At 41.8% G+C, this 22,930-nt stretch overlaps 2 protein-coding genes across 5 annotated transcripts in view; one reads left to right on the forward strand and one right to left on the reverse strand.

Annotated features, from left to right (window-relative positions):
* The first annotated feature begins 153 nt into the window (after positions 1-153).
* Positions 154-22,616, forward strand: ALDH6A1 (aldehyde dehydrogenase 6 family member A1). Its single transcript, XM_032344959.1, has 12 exons — positions 154-316; positions 8,526-8,582; positions 9,571-9,645; positions 9,824-9,985; positions 10,213-10,291; positions 10,711-11,013; positions 13,470-13,591; positions 15,343-15,532; positions 15,743-15,924; positions 17,296-17,475; positions 17,743-17,841; positions 20,605-22,616. The coding sequence occupies exons 1-12, from the start codon at positions 266-268 to the stop codon at positions 20,707-20,709; spliced, it is 1,605 nt and encodes a 534-aa protein (XP_032200850.1). The 5' UTR covers positions 154-265; the 3' UTR covers positions 20,710-22,616.
* Positions 16,308-22,930, reverse strand: part of BBOF1 (basal body orientation factor 1) — a 39,598-nt gene continuing 32,975 nt past the window's right edge. For 2 of the 4 annotated variants that reach the window (XM_032344962.1, XM_032344960.1), the window contains one exon: positions 16,308-17,976. In XM_032344962.1, coding sequence (XP_032200853.1) covers positions 17,868-17,976 — 109 coding nt within the window. In that variant the 3' untranslated portion in view covers positions 16,308-17,867. The remainder of the gene's footprint in view (positions 17,977-22,930) is intronic. The other 2 variants (XM_032344963.1, XM_032344961.1) reach the window with 1 other exon arrangement.

Below are 22,930 nucleotides of genomic sequence, written 5' to 3' on the forward strand. Positions count from 1 at the left end.
GCGACTGCCCTGCCTCCGCCAACAGAATTTGCAGAGGTGGGAGGGGGCTAGGGCTCTTCCACTTTTGACCAATCGCACATCTCTAAGACTGGGACTAAGGGGTGGAGTCAGGTGTTAGGGCGAGTGATTGGCTAGAGGAAATAGTCTTCTCTACCAATGAGGTGGTGCGGCAGGATTGTGGGGGCTAGGCCTGGCGGCGGTAGAGCTTCTAGGGAGTCACCCGCAGTAGGGGTACGTAGAGGAGGACAAGTGGCGGCTCAGTACCATGGCGGCGGCGGCGGTGGCAGCGTCGGCAATGCGGGCCCGGATCCTGCAGGCGAGTGAGGGTGGTACCGAGGGATCGCGAAGCTAGGAGTTGCGTCCTTTCCATCCCCTCTGAGCCAAAAAACCCTTTTTAGCCGACCTTCCTGTCCCACCAGACCCGTGCGGCCCGGTCCCACCCCTTTACTTACTATGCGCCCTCGTTGGGTGCTGGACTGTCACCCCTGGCCCGCTGCCTTTTTCCTCTGGGAGGTTCTCCTTCTCTAGCTCTGGCCCACTCTCCTCCCCCCAGCCCTCCCAGTCCCTGCAGTCAATCACCCTTGCTCTCACCCCTCGTGGTCCCCTCTCACCTCTGTGCCAGTCACCTCTCTCACACCAGAAATTCCCTTTCCTGGTCACCTTTGTTAGAGCTCTTTCTCCTGCCCAGAGCTACCAGATTGTTCCCTTCCCCCCACGCTACTTCACTGTCTAAAAATCCATGGTGAAGGAAGGAAGTGCACGAGGGGGAGGGTCAGTGAATGAACTTTGAATCTCCTTCTAGAAAGCTTACACCAGGTTTTCCCCAAAAGCAGCAGTCTGCTGAGCTGTTTTACCTAGCTGTGTCTCTGCATTTTCCACAGGCTGTAGACTGTCCCTTTTCTTGCCAAGACTTTCACTTAGACTTTTTAGCAAAGTTTCAGGGTTCAGTTGGTGGTAAATACGGACACATAGTTAGCTACCAGTATGTCCCAAGCACATGCCAGGAACTAAACGTCTCTTTTTTAAAAAAAATGGTAGAACACGAGGTGAGCTAGATTATTTAAGCATATGCCTTCAGCTCAAGTCATGGTCCCAGGGTTGTGGGATCCAGTCCTGCATCACGCTCCTTGCTCAGCGGGGAGCCTGCTTCTCCCTCTAAATGCTGCTCCCCCTGCTTGTGCTCAGTCTCTCTCTCTGTCTCTCTGACAAATAAAATCTTTAAAAAAAAAAAAAAAGAAAGAAAGAAAGAAAATGAAGTGATTAACATCTCAACAAGTAATAGAAAATAAACAGGAAGTGTCGATTCCAAGCTAACCCAAAGTCAGCTCCTAGTGTATCAGCACTCATCAGAGGCCCATGGTGGGTATTGGGTCCCTTCTGAAGCTGGCCTAAGGAGAGGTGGTAGAGCTACAGAAGCTACATGCCTGAAGCCTGTGGTTTCTTTTTTTTTTTTTTTTTTTAGGCCCATGGTGGGTATTGGGTCCCTTCTGAAGCTGGCCTAAGGAGAGGTGGTAGAGCTACAGGAGCTACATGCCTGAAGCCTGTGGTTTCTTTTTTTTTTTTTTTTTTTAAAGATTTTATTTAATTTATTTGTCACAGAGAGAGAAGCGAGAGCAAGCACAGGCAGACAGAGTGGCAGGCAGAGGCAGAGGGAGAAGCAGGCTCCCTGCCAAGCAAGGAGCTCGATGTGGGACTCGATCCCAGGACGCCGGGATCATGACCTGAGCCGAAGGCAGCCGCCCAACCAACTGAGCCACCCAGGCGTCCCTGTGGTTTCTAACTCTGTTCATAGCCCTTCCCCAGTTTTAACTGCCTAGCAAGGACTTAGACGGTGTGATTTCCTGCGGGAAACATTCTCCAACCTACAAGAAACAACATTGTCCTTATTACTTGTTACAGCCATCCTGGAAACTTCTTCCTCTATATTGCTGGACCTTTAGATAATATTAGTACTTACCAGGTTGCAGTGAATTCTACTGCAGAAACTTACATTTGTAAGATTCTTAGCAAAGTCAGCAAAGTTTCATATTTAAATGCTATTTAATGGGACAGCGTGGAGCATGGGCTGGAAGAATTTGTCAGATAATCTGGCTGTTTCTTGCTGTGATCCTAGTTCTATTTTTCTAGTATCTTTTTTTAAGTAATAGGGATACAAAGTTTCCACCCTGTGTTTTCCATTACCAACTTAAGCTTGAAGCCCTTTACTAAAACTAACCTTTTTTCCTTTGCCTCCCCACCTTTATTGAGTCACTGATCCTTAAGAAGGTATTTTTCCCTGAGATACCTGAGCGGCTCAGTCCATTAAGAATCCAGATCATTTTGGCTCAGGGTTGAGGGGTGGAAGCTCTGTGCTGAGGGTGGAGCCTGCTTAAGGTTCTCTCCCACTCCCCCTCCTTCTCCCTATCTTTAAAAAAAAAAAAAAAAGGTATTTTGTCCTTTAAATCAAGGAGAAGAGTCTTCCTTCCTATGTACTTTATTGTGGAAATAGACACTATTTTCTGATTCATTTGAAGAAACTTCTGAGTTGACCTGGAAAAGAACAGAAATAGTAATCTTTAGCCACAGAGGAGTAACTGTAACACCAAACTTTGATAAGGGGCGCCTGGGTGGCTCAGTCATTAAGCGTCTGCCTTCAGCTCAGGTCATGATCCCACGAGTCCCACATAGGACTCAGCTGGAACCCCGCTTTTCACTCTCCCACTCCCCCTGCTTGTGTTCCCTCTCTCACTCTTTCTTTCTGTCAAATAAGTAAAATCTTTAAAAAAAAAAAAGAAAGGAAGGAAGAAAGAAAGAAAAAACCTTGATAAAGAGTGTTCTAGATTCTGGCAGTCATGAATTTCACAGGATCATCAAAAGGATCTGTAAAGGAAAGAGTTCGTGTTTTCAGTGATTTTAAGTACATTTGGTCCTTTATGTTCAATGGCTAAACTTAAAACTTTTTTACTTTACAGTGGTATGAAAGCAACACATAACTGTATTTGGAATTTTGAGTTTTTATGCTCCCCCATCCCCCAGTGAAATGCAGTATGATACTCTTGAGGGATGCTGGGCCTCAGCAGGGAGTCACAGCTCTCCGTCAGCCACGTGATCACAAGGTTAAACAACCGATACACTTAATAACCATTCTGTACTCATACAACCATTCTATTTTTCACTTTCAGAACTGTATTCAGTTGATTACATTAGCTATTCAACACTTTATTATAAAATAGTCTTTGTGTTAGTTGATTTTGCCCAACTTCGGGCTAATGTACATGTCCTGAGCACATTTAAAGTAGGGTAGGCTAGGCGATGATGTTTGGTAGGTTAGTTATATTAAATACATTTGCAACTTACAGTGGGTTTATCACTCGCATTGAGAGATAAGAAAGCCAGTCTTAAAGAGACACTGGATTTGGTTTAAAGAGTACAGGGTTTACAATCATACTTGCATTCTTTCCAAGCTCCACCTTTTTTTTTTTTTTAAGATTTATTTATTTCAGGGAGAGAAAAAGAGAGCATGATCAGGGGGAGGTGCAGAGGGAGAGAGAGAATCTCAAGTGGACTCCACACTGAGCTTGGAGACTGACGCAGAGCTCAATCTCACAACCGTGAGATCATGACCTGAGCTGAAACCAAGAGTAGATCGCTCACCCAAATGTGCCACCCAGGCACCACCTAGCTCCACCACTTTCTATTTTTAAGAAAATTTGTGAAGACTGGAATTCATGAGTATAATAAAGTCAATTACCTGACAGTTAAGGTAATCCAGGTTCTCCCAAATAGTGACTGATGGGACTGAGAATTCAGGACTTGGTATCTCTTTTTGTGTCAAGTACTGTCCCCAGGCTTTGGGAAAAGGAGAGGTAAGTGCAACTCACTGAAGGCTCCTCTGTCATAATGAATGATGAGTGCAAACAGCGGGAGTACACAGAGTATGGCAGGCCTGTAGGGAAACTATCCCAAACTCAATGTGTACATTTCAGGAAAAGATTCCAGAAGGCGTTTGCTTCAGGTTTGAGTTTCGCAAGACTAGCAGACCTTCAGCTAAAGGGAAAAGGGAGTGCTTGATGAAGGAGGAAGTACTAAGAGAGGAAGAATTTTGGTGTGACTGATTGAAGGACAGTTTCTTTAGCAACAGTGCTAGGGAGTGTTTTGTGGGAAATGAAGATAGGAGATCCAACTTTCAAAAACTATATGCTAATGTTTTATTATGCCAGATGCAGTGCCTTTTATGCCCTCTTGATGGCAGGGAGACTGCGTGCAAATGAAAAAATAAAATTAAGTGGCCCAAAATGCCCAAGTTGGCTGATCTGTACATTTCCTGCTCTGTAAGAGAGTAAACATGAAACATAATTAATAGCAAATGATTGCTTGGTGAATACTCATTCTTTCATTCTGCAAAAATATTACTGAATGCTTACTCAATTCCAGGAATGGGGCCAAGGGTAGAGAACACGGCCATCTAGTGATCTGAGAGGAGAGAGACTTAATAATTAAACTATTATTCTACAATGTGGTATAAGAAATAGAGGAATTTAGGTGTTCTATGAGCACTATAACCAGGTGCTTGGCCTAGATTTGAGATTTTGACTTAAAAGCTTCTGACTCGGCTCCTTCTCCCTCACTCTCAGAAGTTAACCTTGTTTTTCCCACTTCAGAAGCAACAGAAACCATCAGTTGAGAATTTTCTCAGCTTCTTACTAGCAATCATATGAAACTGACCTGCACTGATGCCCAAAGTGATGGCTACATAGGGAGCCAAGGAGTAGGAGTGAGCCAAGCAGATGGGATGAAACAGTTGCAGGCAGGAAAGGGCAGCACGTGCACAGGCAGAGAGAGCACAAAACGTGTTCCAGATGCCTACAGCATGGGCACGAGGAGGACGTGGCCAGCTATGAAACTAGATTAGTAAAGATGCTGTGTGAAGTCTTGCAAGCAGCATCAAGATTAGTTTTTAAGAACAGAGGAAAGCCATTGGAGCTCTTTAAACAAGGGAGTAATCTGCCCAGATTTGTGTTTTAGAAAACCCCTCTAGCCGTGGGTTGGGAAACCAGATTCAGAGTGCACAAAAGTGGAGCCTGTGGGGCACCTGGGTGGCTCAGTGGGCTGGGCCTCTGCCTTCGGCTCAGATCATGATCTCGGGGTCCTGGGATCGAACCCTGCATCATGTTCTCTCTGCTCGATGGGGAGCCTGCTTCCCTCTCTCTCTCTTGCCTACTTGTGTTCTCTGTCAAATAAATAAATAAACTCTTAAAAAAGAAATAAGAGTGGAGCCAGAAAATCTGCTAGGAAACAGTTACTGAAGTCCAGGAGAGAGACGATGATGATAGAGACTGTGGTGATGGCAGGAGGGGTAGAGAAAAAGGGCTGGGTTCAAAGGACTACTAGGAGGGCAGATTGCCAGGACTTGTTTGATTCAGTGTGGAGAGAGGGAGGGAGGAGTTGGGGTGATGATGTTCAGCTTTTCTTCTTGGGTATCTAGGTGAATAGTGGCCCCCTTCCCTGAAGTGGGATAGAAGCAGGGCAGCGTGGTGAGAGAAAGGTTAAGTTCAGCTTTTTCTTTTCTTTTCGGTTAAAGATTTATTTATTTATTTATTTATTTGGCAGACAGAGAATACAAGTAGGCAGAGGGGCAGGCAGAAAGAGAGGGGGAAGCAGGCTTCCTGCCGAACAGAGAGCCCAATGCGGCACTCGATCCCAGGACCCTGAGATCACGACCTGAGCCGAAGGCAGAGGCTGAACCCACTGAGCCACCCAGGCGCCCCAAGTTCAGCTTTCTCATTGTGCACCTAAGTAACATCCATGTAGAGGCGTGATGAGGACACTTAGGTGGGTATTACCTGAAGAGGAAGAGCTGTCTGAGAACTACAGATTTGGACTCCATCAGCATCTAGAGCCCCAAGCCACAGGAGTTGAGGAAGTCATCCAAGGAGAATGTCCAGAATGAGGAGACAAGAAGGCCTAGGACCAAGTCTTGAGGAATTTAATTAGTTAGTGGCCAGGTAGCAGAGGATGAATCCGCAAAGAAGACAGAGAAGTGGCAGAAGAGATTTCAGGACATCCCTGAAGACGAGTGAAATGGGCACAAAAACGTCCAGTACAGGAGGACCGGGAAGCACCATGGGATGTAGGAAATCACTGGTGTTTAGTCATGAAGGCTGGAGTAGATTGAAGGGTTCGTGGGAAATGAGGAAATAAGGTCATTAGCAAAGAGAATCCTTGCTGTTGGATGGCGAGAGGTTTAAGTTTCAGGAAAGGATAACTGGAAGTGTCTGCGGTGCGCGTTAGAGCACAGGCCCAGATGGCCCACGGTTGGAGGAGAGGAACCGTGTCAGTCAGTCCATAGGTAATGGTTGTGCACTTGTGTGCACAACACACAAGTCACTTAATCCTCACAGAGCTTGCTAGCTGACTGCTCCCTTCTAAGAGGAAGGGAGGGAAAAATGATAGGTATAAGTCAGTTTTATCGATTGGCTAGTAAGAAGTTGACATTCTCATCTGTTGCTTTCTGTTCCCTCTGAAGGAGGAAGAACAAAGGTCAGCTCCTGAGAGTGGGCGGAGCCGCAGGGTTGGAAGCTTTGAGAGAAGAAGGTTTGAAATAGCAAGGAGTGAGATAAGCTTAAGTAGCGGGGAGTAAGAGCAAACAAGTGGCGGGGAGGTAGAGATGGCAAGGAGATACGAGACAGTAGCAAGGAGATAAGAGAAGTTTTGAAATAACAAGGGATGAGAGCAAAAAGTGTAAGAATAACGCTGAATGAGCACCGACAACTTGGCTATTTTCCATATCGGGACAGTCTTGGTCACAGTAACTGTAAAGTAGGTGACTGAGACAGATGCAGTGCCTACCTTCGTGAAACTTCAGCCTTTTGGGCAACAGACAAGTACCCAGGCAATTAAAACACAGACAGATAAACCTGATGGGGGAAGTACTGGCTGCTAGGGGCAGTCAGCCACACAGTGGACCTTTCCTTTGTTCTGTAGATACTTATTAAACACCTGCTAGGTACCAGGTACCACGTTGGTGTTGGGAATATGGCTATAAATAAGACACGGTGGACTCCAGAAGAGTGTTGATTTAGTCTGAAATAGTTTTTGTGAGGAATGGGAGAGAAGTAGATGAGGCATTTGGAAGAACTGTTTGCTGGCCCAAAGGACGTGCATCCTTTCCCCTGGACAGTACCGCAGGAACACAAATTCTTCCTCTTCAGATAGCCCTAAACTCTTTGGTTAACATGTCTATCTTCAGACAAAATAAAAGATTTTGTCAAAATAAAGTTTTCCTTTATATCCCTTTCCAGGTGTTTCAGTTTTCTCACTTTGACTTGAATATTTCTTAAATCAACTTCTATAGAATATATACAAATGAGGAGTTATTTTATTGTAACTGGCTCCTCCCCCCTCCAACTGGATTATATCCTATTCAGTGTTACCTATACGTCACATTCTTTTCCTACATGTGGCGTTTTTTAAAACCGCTTTCTTAAAATAAAATCGACATAAACCATACATATTTAAAGTATACCACTTGATAAGTCTTATATTTATATACACCTGTGAAAACATCATCACAATCAAGATAGGGGGCCTGTCCATCACCCCAAAAATATTTCCTCTTCCCCCTTCTTCTGCATTTCCGCCATCATCCCCAGGCAGCCACTGATCTGCTTTCCAACACTATGTTTGCATTTTTTAGTTTTATATAAATGGAATTGTACGCTGTGTACTGTTTTATGTATAATTGTTTACAATATAATTTACAGTATAATTGTTACAGTTATCCATGTTACTGCCTGTGTAATGGTTCCTTTTCCTTGCTGAGTACTATTCCAGTATATGGCTATACCTCATTTGTTTCCCTGTCCCAGCCAATGGCAGACATTTGGGTCATTGCTGAGTTTGGGGCTATTACAAAGCTGCTATGAGCATTTGTGTTCAGGTATTTATATGGGCTTATTATCCTTACATTTGACACTTGGTTATATACTACCTGACATTTAACACCTGTTGTGTCAGATACCATCGAAGAGTTTTCATATTAAGATTTGTGGTGACTACCATTTCCAGGCCAAAAATTAGGAAAATATGGCCTTAAAAAAAGTATTTTATATTATGATTTATATTATGGTTTCTTATTTTCTCATAGTTTGCTGTACCTCATAGTCTGGTATCTTTTCTCTTCAAAGACTCTGTGACCCTGGGGCACCTGGTGGCTCAGTAGGTTAAGCCTCTGCCTTCAGCTGGGGTCATGATCTCAGGGTCCTGGGATCGAGCCCCACATTGGGCTCTCTGCTCAGCAGGGAGCCTGCTTCCTCCTCTCTCTCTCTCTGCCTCCCTCTCTGCCTACTTGTAATCGCTGTCTGTCAAATAAAATCTTTTTTTTAAAAAAGGCTCTGTGACCCCTAAGAGTAAACACCAAGTCCTTTTCCATATACCCACAGCAACTGGTGTAATGTTAAGTATATGGTAGCCATTTGCTACTATATATACAATAATTTTCTGCTCTCGTTTATCAAAATAATCATTTTTTTTTTTTTACCCCGCAGGTCTCTTCCAAAGTGAATTCCACTTGGTATCCAGCATCCTCATTCTCCTCATCAGTGGTAAGTTTATTTGGCACTAAAGTTGGACTTCTGAGAAGCAATACGGTTTAATTTGGGGGTATTCCCATTTACCTTCTTAACATAATTGTGATCAGAATATATGTGAAATTTTCTGTCTTGGTTTTCTTACCTAATGTTATGTTATTATATGTCATAAACATTTTCAGTGTTGCAAAATGCTCTTTATAGTTATGATTTTAATGGCTGCATAATAGTCTATCAAATATATATAGCCAGAATTAACTAAAAATGTTCCATCTGACACCTAGATTGATTCGGTTTTTCAATATTAAAAACCCAACATTTACTTATGTAGTTTTTTCCTTCTTTTAGATTATTTCCCTTCTGAGGTAAGATTACTGTGTCAAAAAATACAGACATTTTCGTAGCTTCTAGAGGTTTTATTGATCCTGTCAGGTAGCTGTTCTCTTTACAGTCTTTTAAATATTATTTTTATAGAACTGTCAACCATTTGTAGTACCTAAAATTAATAAATAAGGATAGGTACTCAAAGTCCTTTCTGTTTAGAAACATATACTATAAGTAACACTGTAATCCATCAACCTTTTTTGGTCCACAGCCCCCTCTGAAAATTTAATATAAGCAAGCTACTTCTCAGAAGAACTACACATAAAAATATATTTTTTTAAATCTTTTGATCATAAAGGCCATACCTGCTCATGGTGGCCAACAAGTCATACTAGCTAATCTTTGTTAACACAGAAACTGCTACTTTTTTAGTAGAAGCCTCACAGTGACGTCAGGTTCCACATTGTGCATTAGTATGGAATTTTCTTTTCTTAGAGAGATCACAGTATTGAGAGGCTCAGCCACATGTTAATGAACAATACAGACAAATATCTCTTTCCTAGTGGTAACATTTCTAGAGAACAGAAGATTCACCTGCCAACCCTGAGTTCCTTCCTCTTTGTGAAGGGGAGAGAAGCAATGAACTAATACAAGGTTTTGTGGGGTTCTTATTTTCCAGCCAACTGTAAAGCTCTTCATTGATGGGAAATTTGTTGAATCCAAAAGTGACAAATGGATTGACATCCACAACCCAGTAAGCAAAGCTGCCTTGGGATTTTAAGCTGGCTAGCCTAGAATTCTGGGAATGTGGTGGGAAACGAGGGGCCTGGGTGTCTGTCCTATGAAGAACGTAGTGGCTGCTGCTGTGACTAGATGTAAAATGCAGAAGGCGGGGCAGGGGCAAAAGGTGATGTATTGCTTTTCCCCATCAGGCCACCAATGAGGTCATTGGTCGAGTTCCTCAGGCTACCAAGGCTGAAATGGATGCAGCTGTTGCTTCCTGCAAACGTGCTTTTCCTGCATGGGCAGACACTTCAGTGTTAAGCCGCCAGCAGGTCCTACTCCGCTATCAACAGCTCATTAAAGAAAACTTGGTAAGAAATCAGAATGGTATTATTTTCCAAACTTTTGCCTAGGATACTTGTCACACCCACAGAAGGCCCTGTCCACCGCCTTCCTTAACTCTGCAATCCAGAAAGACACAGATCATGGCTTCCTCCCTCGTACTGCTTCACCCCCAGTTTTGTTCTTCCTTGGCTACCTAGGAACTACAGGGAAGCACATCCTTGCATTGGTTTCTATCTATATGTATTTTCTCTAGAAAGAAATTGCCAAGTTAATCACACTGGAACAAGGGAAGACCCTCGCTGATGCTGAAGGAGACGTATTCCGAGGCCTTCGTAAGCTGGGAGTCCCTCTTGGGGGAGTTCAGGAACTCCTTGGGAAAGAGCAAAGAAAGATGGGAAACAAAGATCTCAGAATGGGAGGTTACTTCTCCTCTATGTAGATTTTGCTACCCCATGATATCTTTTTTAATGCTTGTGGAAAATGGCAGTACTTCCCAGGTACATAGGAGATCAGTTTCCTTCATTTATCTTACTTGATCTTCTAGCAGGTGAATGCATGTCTCTCTCTTTTTTTCTCCCCCTCCTTTGGAGAATCTCATTTTGCACATCCCCTTCACGTGGAAGGGCCACTCAGTGTTTCTTCCCTGTGCCATCAGCCTGAGCCATTCTCTAGCCTCAGGGATGACTAGAGCACGACACAGCTAGGTAGTGCACAGTGGAGAGCTGGTGGCCTGACTGCTTCTCTGCTCCAGAGGTGGTCGAGCATGCCTGCAGTGTGACATCCCTCCTGCTGGGAGAGACCATGCCATCCATCACCAAAGATATGGACCTTTATTCCTACCGTCTGCCTCTGGGGGTATGTGCAGGCATCACTCCGTTCAACTTTCCCGCCATGATCCCCCTTTGGATGTTTCCCATGGCCATGGTGTGTGGAAACACCTTCCTATTGAAACCATCAGAGCGAGTTCCCGGAGCAAGCATGCTTCTTGCTAAGTTGCTCCAGGACTCTGGTGCCCCAGACGGAACACTGAACATCATCCACGGACAACATGAAGGTAACTGCCCTTCTCTGTATGTGGCACTTAATCTGGCTGCCAAAAAAATCAAGGTGTTGGGGGTGAAGGTTGAGTGGTTTTAGGATGAGGAACCGAGGGAGAAAGGGATTTACTAAAAGTAACCTCCATTTCGGAGGTAATGTTTATGGGTACATCTGTGTGCTCAGGTAAACTAACTGGGGAATAACGATGCTGCTTGTCCTACAGAATAGATTGAGACAAAGAAGTAGGGATTAGGGGAAGACACAGATAAAAGAGAAAGTTTTCTCTTCAGTACTGTGGGAGTTTATAGATCTCACAGAGACTGAAGACATTCTAATTCACATAGTAATAGCGAACACTTAAAAAGCACTTCTAGCTTCTGCCTTCGGCTTGGGTCATGATCCTGGGGTCCTGGGATCGAGCCCGACATCAGACTCTCTGCTCAGCAGGGAGCCTGCTTCCTCCTCTCTCTCTCTCTGCCTGCCACTCTGCCTACTTGTGACCTCTGTCTGTCAAATAAATAAAGTCTTTTTTTTTTTTAAGATTTTATTTATTTATTTGAGGGGCGCCTGGGTGGCTCAGTGGGTTGAGACCTCTGCTTTCGGCTCGGGTCATGATCCCATGGTTCTGGGATCGAGCCCTGCATCGGGCTCTCTGCTCAGCAGGCAGGGAGCCTGCTTTCCTTCCTCTCTCTCTGCCTGCTTCTCTGCCTACTTGTGATCTCTGTCTGTCAAATAAATTAAAAAAAAAAAAAAAGATTTTATTTATTTATTTGAGAGAGAAAGAGAGAATGCACACAAGCAGAGGATAAGGCAGAGGGAGAGGCAGGCTCCTTACTGAGCAGGAGCCTGATGCGGGACTAGATCCAAGGACCCTGAGATCATGACCTGAGCTGAAGGCAGATGCTTAATGACTGAGCCACCCAGTCATCCCAATAAATAAAGTCTTAAAAAAAAACACTTCTGTGTTTCAGGCACTGTTTCTAGGGCCTTTCAAATATTATCTCATTTAATCTTTATAACAATCCTCCAAGGTAAGTACTATTGTTTTTCCATTTTATAGATAAGAAAACCAAGGCATAATGAAATTAAGTAATTTGCCCAAAGTCACACTGCTAGAAACTACCAAAACCAGAATGTCAGTACCCAGAAAAGCTGACTCTGGTTTTTACTTTTAAATACTATGTTATATTGCTGTTCACGTGAGGGTACAAGAGTATTTGAGAGTCCCAGTAAATAGGGGCAGTTAAGAAAATATCACATTCTTGGGCGCCTGGGTGGCTCAGTGGGTTAAAGCCTCTGCCTTCGGCTCAGGTCACGGTCCCAGGGTCCTGGGATCGAGTCCCGCATCGGGCTCTCTGCTCAGTGGGGAGCCTGCTTCCTCTTCTCTCTCTCTCTCTCTCTGCCTACCTCTCTGCAAACTTGTGATCTCTGTCTGTCAAATAAATAAAATCTTTAAAAATATATATATATCACATTCTTGATAAAAGGAAGAGTTGAGCATTAAAAGCCTGGTATTTTGGAGGAGAACAGGAGTTGCAGCCTTCAGAATTAGAAGAAATAGCAAATGAGAAAAACAATGAAAGGGAAGAGGCAAAATAGAATTAGTAGTTTAAAAATTTAAGAGATGGGGATGCCTGGGTGGCTCAGTGGGTTAAGGCCTCTGCTTTCGGCTCAGGTCATGATCCCTGGGTCCTGGGATCGAGCCCCACATCGGGCTCTCTGCTCAGCAGGGAGCCTGCTTCCCCCCCTCTCTCTGCCTGCCTCTCTGCCTACTTGTGATCTCTCTCTGTCAAAAAAATAAATTAAAAAATCTTAAAAAAAAAAAAATTTAAGAGATGGAGGTGCCTAGGTGGCTCAGTCAGTTAAGTGTCTTGACTGTTGTTGTTTTTTTTAGATGTATTTATTAGAAAGGGAGAGAGAGAGCAAGCATAAGGAGGAGGGGCAGGAAAAGAGAATCTCAAGCACACTCCATGCCTGATGCTGGGCTTAATTTCACAACCCTGAGGCTGGGGGTTGAGGACCTCAGGTTGAGGACCTGCGCCAAAGCCAAGAGTCAGAGGCTTAACCGACTATGCCACTGGCTTGTCCCCAGCCTCGCCCCCAACTCTTGGTTTTGGCTCAGGTCATGATCTCAGGGTCCTGAGATAGAGTCCTGTGCTGGGCTTCATGCTCTTCAGGGAGTCTGCTTGGGGTTCTTCCCCTCTCTCTCCCTCTTCTTTGACCCTCCTCCACCTGCTCATCCACATGCACGCACATGTGCACAGACTCTCCCTCTCTCTCTCAAATAAAATAATCTTTTAAAAAAAAAAAAAGAATTTAAGACATGAAAAGAACTTCAATTTGGAAATCCAGGATAGAAAAGAAAAGTATGGAAACTTCTCATTCACAGCAGTGGGAAAGGGGAAATTTGCCATGTTGAGAAGCCCATAGCCATTTGTTCCTTTGTGGTAATTACTTCTTTTCTTCTTAAAGCTGTAAACTTTATTTGTGATCATCCGGATATCAAAGCAATCAGCTTTGTGGGATCCAACCAGGCAGGAGAGTACATCTTCGAGAGAGGGTCAAGACATGGCAAGAGAGTTCAAGCCAATATGGTAACTTCCTATTCCTTTTCCCCCTAAATCTGTTATATGTATTAAAATTACCTACGAACAGCCCTTCAACAGAGGGGCTACTATGCTGCTCTAATGCCAGTGTGTCTTTTTTTCCATTTCATCCTGGATGTCTTCCCTCTAGCCATGAACCTTGCGATGAGTTTTATGCTAAGTCACTTTAATTACCTTTTTATCTTATACACTTAATCTTGGTTAAAAAAAAAAAAAGGCACCTTTCTCGCTAAGAATGTTATACACATTCTTTGGGCTTTTGCAGTAAAAGCTAGCTTCTGGTTCTGGTCCTGTATCTTTCTTCATACCATGCTTTGTAGCCCTTTATCCTTCATTCCTCTCAAGGCATATCCTAACTACTACAAGGTCAAAGATGTGCTTGTCCTAAGAGTCCGAGCTATTTAAGGTACTGGGAAGAGCCAAATATCCCTGTATGTGAGTGCAGTTTACCTGGTCGCATAGTTTTGCTGTTCTCTTACTGGCTCCTTGCCTAATACATAGTAATTCTTTGATACTGAATATAAAGTCCAGTGGCCACTTTCTCACCCTTTAGTTAGTGTCGCAGAAAGGATAACCACCTACACATAGGCTTAGAAACTGTTCTGATAGGCCTGCTTGCCTCTTAATGTCTTTTGGCCGATTCAACTTAAGTCCCTCCCACTTTACTCCATCATACTCACTGGGTGTATTCTGTGTAACAGACATGGTATCTATCCATGCACTCCATTGTAGTTGTACAGTAGTCCCTCTTCATCTGTGGGGGATACCTTTCAAGACCCCTAGTGGATCCCTGAAACTGTGGGTAGTACTAAACTCCATGTATGCTGTATTTTTGCCCATATATACATATGTATGATATACTTTATGAATTAGGCACAGTAAAAGAATAGTAACTAATAATAAAATAGATCAATTTTACCAAATCACTATAACAATATGACCTCTCTTTCAAAATATCTTATTATACTTAACTCACTCTTCTGATGACGTGAGATGATAAAATGCCTCCCTTAGGACATGAAGTGAGGTGAATGATGTGGGCGTTAAGACATAGCTTTAGGAGGAACATCTGCTTCTCGGCCTCAGTTGACTTCAGGGGACTGAAACTGTGGAAAGTGAAACTATGGATAATGGGGGGACTGCTGTATCTGGAAACCTATGTATGGAAATGGCCATGCTTTCCTACATAGCTGTGTATCATGAGGCTGAGTATCTAATAGCAAGCCAGTTTGGGGAACCTCTTTCCAGAAATGGTGTATCAAGAGGTCCACCGAGCTTGCCTGTCAGCTAGACACTGACATTATTACTGGCAGCTCTTTATTTATATTGCTGTTCATATAACTGGAAATCCCAGCAGACACTAAATTGTTTCCTATCTAACTTAGGAAAAACAAAGGAGTTCTTGGTGCCCGGATGCAGTATTTAGCCTGTCAGTTTGACTGTGATTATGTGGCTGGAGGTTTTGTTTTATTTTGTTTTTTTTGGTAATGGTTTTGATCTAAATAAACACATACCACTTTATCAGCTAAGAAAGTAGAAAAAAAAAAAAGTAACTTGGAGACTTTCTCTGTGCTACCACAACTTCAGCAGTATCGAGATGATAATCTAGCCTCAAAGCAACAAAGTGTAAATTCTCCCTATTTTTAAATTCTCATTTGAAATCTCAGATTCTTTGCTTAATTTCTTAGCCTCATTATATTTTCCCAAGGAAGATTCATGTACTTTCTGTATTTCCTTAGGGAGCCAAGAACCATGGGGTAGTCATGCCAGATGCCAATAAGGAAAATACCCTGAACCAGCTGGTTGGGGCAGCATTTGGAGCTGCTGGTCAGCGCTGCATGGCTCTTTCCACAGCGATCCTTGTGGGAGAAGCTAAGAGGTGGCTGCCAGAGCTGGTGGAGCGTGCCAAAAACTTGAGAGTCAATGCGGGTAATCAGTTATCTGCCTAGCTCCTTTAGGCTTTGCATCTGTGGCACTAAGCACTTGGTTTTAGCATTGGTCTTGACTGATGGGAGTAATCACATCTACTCTTTAACCATTGCCTCTCTTTATATTGTACTTGCCATTTGGATTCATCTTTAGTTAACAGTCATAATTTGTGATAATGAAGACTTTAAATGTTTTTGTGTTGGTTTGCAGGAGACCAGCCTGGAGCTGATCTTGGCCCTCTGATCACCCCCCAGGCCAAAGAGCGAGTCTGTAATCTGATTGACAGTGGAACAAAGGAGGGAGCTTCTATCCTTCTTGACGGTCGAAAAATTAAAGTCAAGGGCTATGAAAATGGCAACTTTGTTGGACCAACCATCATCTCAAATGTCAAGGTGAACAACTCTGGATTATTTATCTCACAAACATGAGCACTAAAGGCACCTTAGAAGCAATGGAACCCTGTCCTTCCAATTTATAAAGGAAGGCATTTAATAACTGAGACCTCGACCCTTGACAGGATTCCTCAGTTATTTTATCTAGAGTCTGAATGAGTCTCCTATCCTTACTCCCCACCTCCTCCCACTATGCTAGCGATTGGCAAACTTTCCATAAAAGGCTAGATGTTAAGTCTTTTTGGTTTTGCAAGGATAGACAGTCTCTGTTACAACTACTCGCTCTTGACATTTTAGTGCAAAAGCATAATAACATGGTGTGGCTGTGTTCCAATAAACCTTTATTTATGGACAATGGAATTTTAATTTCAAATAATTTTTCATGTCATGATTGATTTCTTTTGCAGCCATTTAAAAAATACAGAAGCCATTCTTAGCTTGTGAGCTGTAGAGAAACAAATAGCAAGCCACATTCAGCCCATAGGCCATATTTTGCCAACCCTATCTTATATTTTTTACATATTTAATGCGAGTTTTTTCTTCCCACTCCTCGTTATCTAGCTTATAGCTCTTGCAGTGTCTCCATCAATATAACCACCACTCAGTATTTATTGAGTACCTTCTCTGTGCTGCCTCTTCACCAGAAAGATACGAAAGAAAAAGAATGACTCTCAGTTTTTATTTATCGAAACTCTGCAAGTCTCTCAGCTAAAATTAATGACTAAATCTTTGGAAATTCCTATGTCCCCACTAATCCTATTATAATCCTGAATAACTAAGAGTTGAATATAAGTGTAGTAGAAATCATGAAGTCTCTTGTCACAGAACCACAGGGGGTAAAATCCACTTATTAGCCACAAACACAGCTAACTGCAAGCAGTAAAGGATGTTTTGAATGTTTAGTGTGACCTGGTATCGAGTTATAATTGCAAACTCATTTGGGAGGCAAAGGAATGAATGAGAATGAATTATGTTACGGAAAACTTAGCATAGGTTTTCTTTAAACAGAAACACCTTCCTGTGGTGTTTCCAATATACATTTGATTTATAAAAAATGAATTTTCATGTAACTTTTCAGTAACATAACAATTGTATAAACAGGTTAAGAGGAAATTAGTGATGGGTCATGGGACCTAAAACTATGGTGCTTAAAAGATGGGAGTGAAATTGTTGTTAATAGGAGTTTCAGATCATTTATACGATTGGAAGCTTGGAAGTTGGAACACAGCAAAGATGGACTTTTTTTTTTAAAGGTGGTTTACAATGAAGAGAGGTTCCTAGCATGAAAGCTGTCCATGTAAGCAGTGGGTAATAAAGTAACAGATAAGCATCAAGTACTGACTTCTTTTCTGGATGTATCACTCCTGACAGCCAACAATGACCTGTTACAAAGAGGAAATTTTTGGTCCAGTTCTTGTAGTTCTGGAGACAGACACTTTGGATGAAGCCATCAAGATAGTAAATGACAATCCATATGGAAATGGAACCGCCATCTTCACTACCAATGGAGCCACTGCTCGGAAATATTCCCACCTGGTGGACGTTGGACAGGTTTGTGTACAGGATTTTTAGGAGATTCTTGGAGCCGTATACTGTTTCCTATCTAAGGGAGATGGTGAAGTGATTGGTCGCTGCCCCTCTGATTTCCCATAATGCCCCATTTCTTCCTCAGGAACCAAAGTTCGTGCATGGGATGCAGGAGAGCGTAAAAGTTGGGGTATTTGGAATTGGTCTCTGTGATGTCAGGCATTTGTGCTTCTAGATGGAGAGTTCCTTTGTTTGAGTCCTTTTATTTGACGTGGATTTGTTCTGCTTTAGGTGGGGGTGAATGTCCCTATTCCGGTGCCTTTGCCAATGTTCTCGTTCACTGGCTCTCGATCTTCCTTCAGGGGAGACACCAATTTCTATGGCAAACAGGTAACTGTAAGAAAATGTTTTTTCCTCTAAGAAAGTTTCTTGAACATATTCAGGAACAAGGATTCTGCAGGGAAGGGCCTGCCAGTAGCTTTTGTGGGGTCATACGTTGTTCGGCAGGGCTTGTCAGGAGGTCCCCTAGAAAAGATTTAAAAGGTAACAAAATTTTACCAAAGCTGCTCCTTCCTGAATAACTCAAGGCAGCAAAGTTTTGAAGCAAGAGCAAGAGGAAGTCTAAGCCTTTATGTGTATCCTTTCTTCTGCCTGAGATCCTCTCCTGCTGCCTCCCCTCTTTCATCTAACTCTTCATCTGTCTTGTCTAAGTTTAAAGCATGGACTCCTCCAGAAAATCACCTCTGACTCCACCCCGCCTTCCTCAGTGCTGGGTTGGGTACACCTTCATGTGTTCCCATTGCATTCTCCTGTATGTTACTTGTTTACAAAAATTTTACTGAGCACCTTCTTTGTACCAAACCCTATTCTAGGCACTAAACTACATCGCTGAACAAGGAAAATAAAGCAGATCTGGAGCTGAATGGCCTGGTTTCAAACTCATCCAGTTACTAACTGTGTGACTTTGGGCAATATCCTGTGTCTCAAGTTTCTTATCTATAAAATAGATATAACATATCTATAGATATCTATATAGATATCTAGATAGATATCTAGATAGATAGATCTATATATATAGATAACATATCTATATATATATATAGATATCTATATAGATATATATATAAATATATATATATTTTATAGAATATATACATATAGAATATATACATATATTCTATAAAATAGAATAACAATAGTACCTGTAATTCATAAGGTCAGGAAGATTAAATCATCCCTATTATCACATCCTTCAGCAGCTACGTATTTCCTAAGGCAGAGGCACAGCAGGTTCACATAGTAGCAGAAATGGGCTGGGGTACAGAGAGTGAATGAGGACAACAGTGGTAAAGAGGGAAAGTCCTGTCAGGCTGTGTAAGCCACGATGAGAAGTCTTCATCCCACCGTAATTATTATTTACTTCTTAACTGCGGTACCTGGCAAAGAGCAAGTGCTCAAATATGTGTCGAACAAATTGGCTGGTGGAACTTCTTTGTAGCCCCAGAGTGATGCAGCCATTTTGGAACCTTCAGTAATTAAACCATGTTTCCTATACACGTCTCTTTCATAGTTCAATAAAAGAATGAACAGTGCGTGCGTAGCAGAATGTTAAGAAGACGTTTTGGTATTTATAGAGGCAGCTTATTCAGTTCATGCATTAGTCACAGGTTTGGTAGAATTGGCTAGTTTGATACTATTAACAAAAATTTCTTTCGAGGGAAGCAGAGTAAAACTCTTTTTTTCCTCCCCGTCTTGGTTTAATTACTGTAACTCATCCTGGTAAGTGAGGTTTCTTAAAGGAAAAGACTGACCCCATACACAGTTTGAAGTCTTAAATTCTTAGGAAATCAAAATGCTATTTTGCATCCTGGAAAGAAGACTTGAAAGATTATAATCTCTGAAATTTTTAAAAATATATTAACATGGCCCAGATTTTGTCAGATAATTCTAAAAGTGGTTTTTTTTTCCTAACAGTATCTTCTAGCTTGCTAGTATTTTTTTAGGACTTCATTTATTTAATTATTTGAGAGGCATAGGGGAAGAGCAGAGGGGTAGGGAAAGTGACAAGCAGACTCTGCTCCGAGTGTAGAGCCCCATGAAGGGCCCCATGTAGGGCTCAATCTCACAACCCTGATATCATGACCTGAGCCAAAGCACATCAGATGCTTAACTGACTGAGCTACCCAGGTGCCTTTAGTTTGTTAGTATATTTTGTGTCAGATCTGAACAGTCTATTCTTTTTTGCTCAAGCCTATTCTTAAAAAATAAACTATATATATAATCTGAAATATGCTGAATCTTTCAAAAAGATGTTATTATTTGACAGAGACACAGCGAGAGAGGGAACACAAGCAGGGAGAGTGGGAGAGAGAGAAGAAGCAGGCTTCCTGCCGATCAGGGAGCCTGATGTGGGGCTCCATCCCAGGACCTGGGATCATGACCTGAGCCAAAAACAGATGCCTGAGCCACCCAGGCACTCCAAATGTGCTGATTTTTTTTGGTACCCATTATAGGTGAATTAGAAGTGACTATGTGTAATATCAGACATTTTACTTTAGATTTGTACGATATTATGGATTTTACTACATCCGTATAGAGCTATTTATCACTGACATTTGTCAGAAACGGCCTAATATGTATCTCATGCCTTCATGCCTTTTTCTTCTTCTCAGGAAGGAGAGAAAAACTAATAGCAGTTACTTCGCTACAATGTTTGTAGGTCCTTTCGTTTTCCCCTCACAGCAGTGCTGTGCTGGGCAGTAGGTCACGGCAAGGCCCAGAGTTACATGGCAGTCAATAAGGAGAGGCAGGATTTGAGCAATGACCCAAGACCTCAGCACATGATACTCAGCTGGAGGAACAGAATGTACGTCCGGTTTAACAGATTACATTGTTCGGTTTTATCATTTAGATCCTCTTGAGTAGTTTCAACATGAGAGCTAAGGTTTGACTATTTACTATGTGGGAGGTATTATGCTAAATGTTTTAAATTATCTTGTGAACAATAGGTTGGATTTTGGTTGCACTAATTCCTCAAATGGGAACGTGAGTAGCACTTCATACCACCTCCTTCAAAAGTTGATTGAAAGAGAAATATGAAACCCCCAGGAATATATGTCAACTTTTTTTTTTTCTCCCCTTTGTTCTCTTCAGGGCATCCAATTCTACACACAGCTAAAGACCATCACTTCTCAGTGGAAAGAAGAAGATGCTACTCTTTCCTCGCCTGCCGTAGTCATGCCTACCATGGGCCATTAGAAACAAGTCTGTTCCTGAGTAATCTCCCTGTATTCTTGACCAACTTCATTTGCCAACTTTGCTCAAATCAGATCCCTAGGACTGGAATACCTGGTAACTAAAGTCTTTCTCAAGTCCATTAGCCCCTGTCAGGTTGCTCTAGGGAGATTCCTAGTATAACTCTGAAACCAGATTTTCACTTGGCTTTTCTTCAGTTTTTGAGGTAACTGGTTTAACTGTGAAATGCTTATATATATGGAATGAGAACTGAGACCTACTTTCTAGATGCTCTCCCCTTTTCTGATGACTCGAAGGGAAGATGAGTGTATATAAAGATCTTCTAATAACTAGAAGAGGACCTCTTGGATGGGGAAATAAGACAGAGATAATTCACCCTTTGGTTGATCCTCAAACACAGCCCTATATAAATGGCAGTAGGGGTGACCCCTCTGCCAGGCTTTCTTGAGCCTCTCATTTATCCCACACTACACAGGACGTACTCTATTTCTACTTATCCCACAGTTGTGACAACTGCTTTCTTTTCTGCGGAATGCCACTTTGTCCTAGTGACTCATGACCACTCATTCTATCATTGTCACTGTTCCTGCTTCTTAAAATCACTTCTCAAGGATACCTCAGTATGCACTGGCACTGGATAAATCAGCTTTTTGTTGGGTATACCAATTGTTCAATTTTAGATTTGGCTTCAAGAGTCATTAATGTTTCAGCCATTAAGTCAGATGCAAATCAAGTTTCATTTTTAGAAAACTATTTCAAACGTTTTTTAGGCTCAGAAATCAAGGAATATTCTAGCCATCAAAGTGTGCAAGACTTTTGCCTTAAGTAAGTATAGCCAGATATTACTTGCCGAATTTTTTATGTTGTTCTTTCTTCTTGCCTGCATTTCTCATTAGTGATCATTTTTAATGAAAGAACTCTTAATGTAGAGTAATTGACTGGGGCCTAAGAAATTCCAAGGCTCTTTATGACATGAAATAGTAAAAAAAGAAGTGCTTCAATGAATTATTTTGCTACCATTAATTCAAGTGTCTTTATGCTTTTTGTTTCTTTTGATATAGCTAAACTTTAAGTCCAAACAGATGAGCTAAAAAAAAACATAGATTCCCAGTTGAATCAATCTTTTCTGATACAGTTTTTAGCCAGTGAACTAGGGGAAGGCTCCTGGCTCTGAGAAAATAATCTCTGGTCTCAGCCAGATGACATAGGTCATTTATTTTTCTGCTTCCTCATTAGTCACTTGGGTAATGTTAATCTGCCCCGTGGCAGTGATTTGGTGAATTAAGGACAGTAAAAACTTGGAAAACATTTGTGCATTCAGTGGATTTTAAGCTTATCACTACAACTACAGAATAGAATGTCAGAATCTTCATTTAAGGTGATTGGAACTTTAATAAAATACATTTATGACCCTTATGGGTTTTTTTTTTTTTTTTGGATTTGCCTTCCTAAAATGAGACAATAGAAATATCTAATTTGATAATAGAATACCCCTTTTTAATCTCTGCTTATCACAGCTGCAACTGATAGATATTTAATCCAGTCCAACAACTGCAAGCTGGGTTGAATGAAAGTCATACTGTCTAAATTCCAAGTGGAATTAAATATAATCCCAGAGATTCCTAAGTTTTCCTTATATTTAAGGGAAATCACTTTTTTAAAATAATGACTCATCAGAATTATGTTGCTCTAATTGGAATCAACTCATTTGGCTAGCTATTTGTTACTTAGAAGAGTTTCTTGTTACTTAGATAGAAAAAAATCTGCAGTTATATTCAGCTAGTAGCAGCTTCAAAATTTAATATTTTCATTTTGCTCTGATGTGGCCTCATTTGAAATTTCTGAGATCCTATGTTGTACTAATTGATTATAAATAACAAATTACAAATAAAAAGCTCCTAAAAAGAAAACCTGGCTTTTTTTTTTTTTTTTTAAATAATGCCTTTCCTAATACTGCCTTTGTTCCTAGCTTGTAGGGACTCAGACTTCCCAGCTCTGTTCAAAGCCAATAGTTAGGTGGTCATTATGTTTATTCTGACATAAAAGATAGTACATACTTTGGCTAGCCTGTATATTTCACAAAGCAATTGATAGGTTTTTCACATTTACCAAAAGAGGCACAAATGTGCATTTGCATTAAGTATAATATGCCTGCCATAGTGTAGATATGTTATAAAAATGTCCATGATCTCATATTAGCGTCATTACTCATTTCACTGATCAC

This window comes from Mustela erminea, chromosome 5 (genome assembly GCF_009829155.1).
Source record: "Mustela erminea isolate mMusErm1 chromosome 5, mMusErm1.Pri, whole genome shotgun sequence".
Classification (NCBI taxonomy): domain Eukaryota; kingdom Metazoa; phylum Chordata; class Mammalia; order Carnivora; family Mustelidae; genus Mustela; species Mustela erminea.

Bases quoted from the DNA above. Each gene is read 5' to 3' on its own strand.
- ALDH6A1 (XM_032344959.1), top strand. From the start codon at position 266: ATGGCGGCGGCGGCGGTGGCAGCGTCGGCAATGCGGGCCCGGATCCTG. The intron at 10,292-10,710 runs GTAAGCTGGGAG...TCTCTGCTCCAG, and splicing joins AGACGTATTCCGAGGCCTTC to AGGTGGTCGAGCATGCCTGC. The intron at 13,592-15,342 runs GTAACTTCCTAT...GTATTTCCTTAG, and splicing joins AGAGAGTTCAAGCCAATATG to GGAGCCAAGAACCATGGGGT.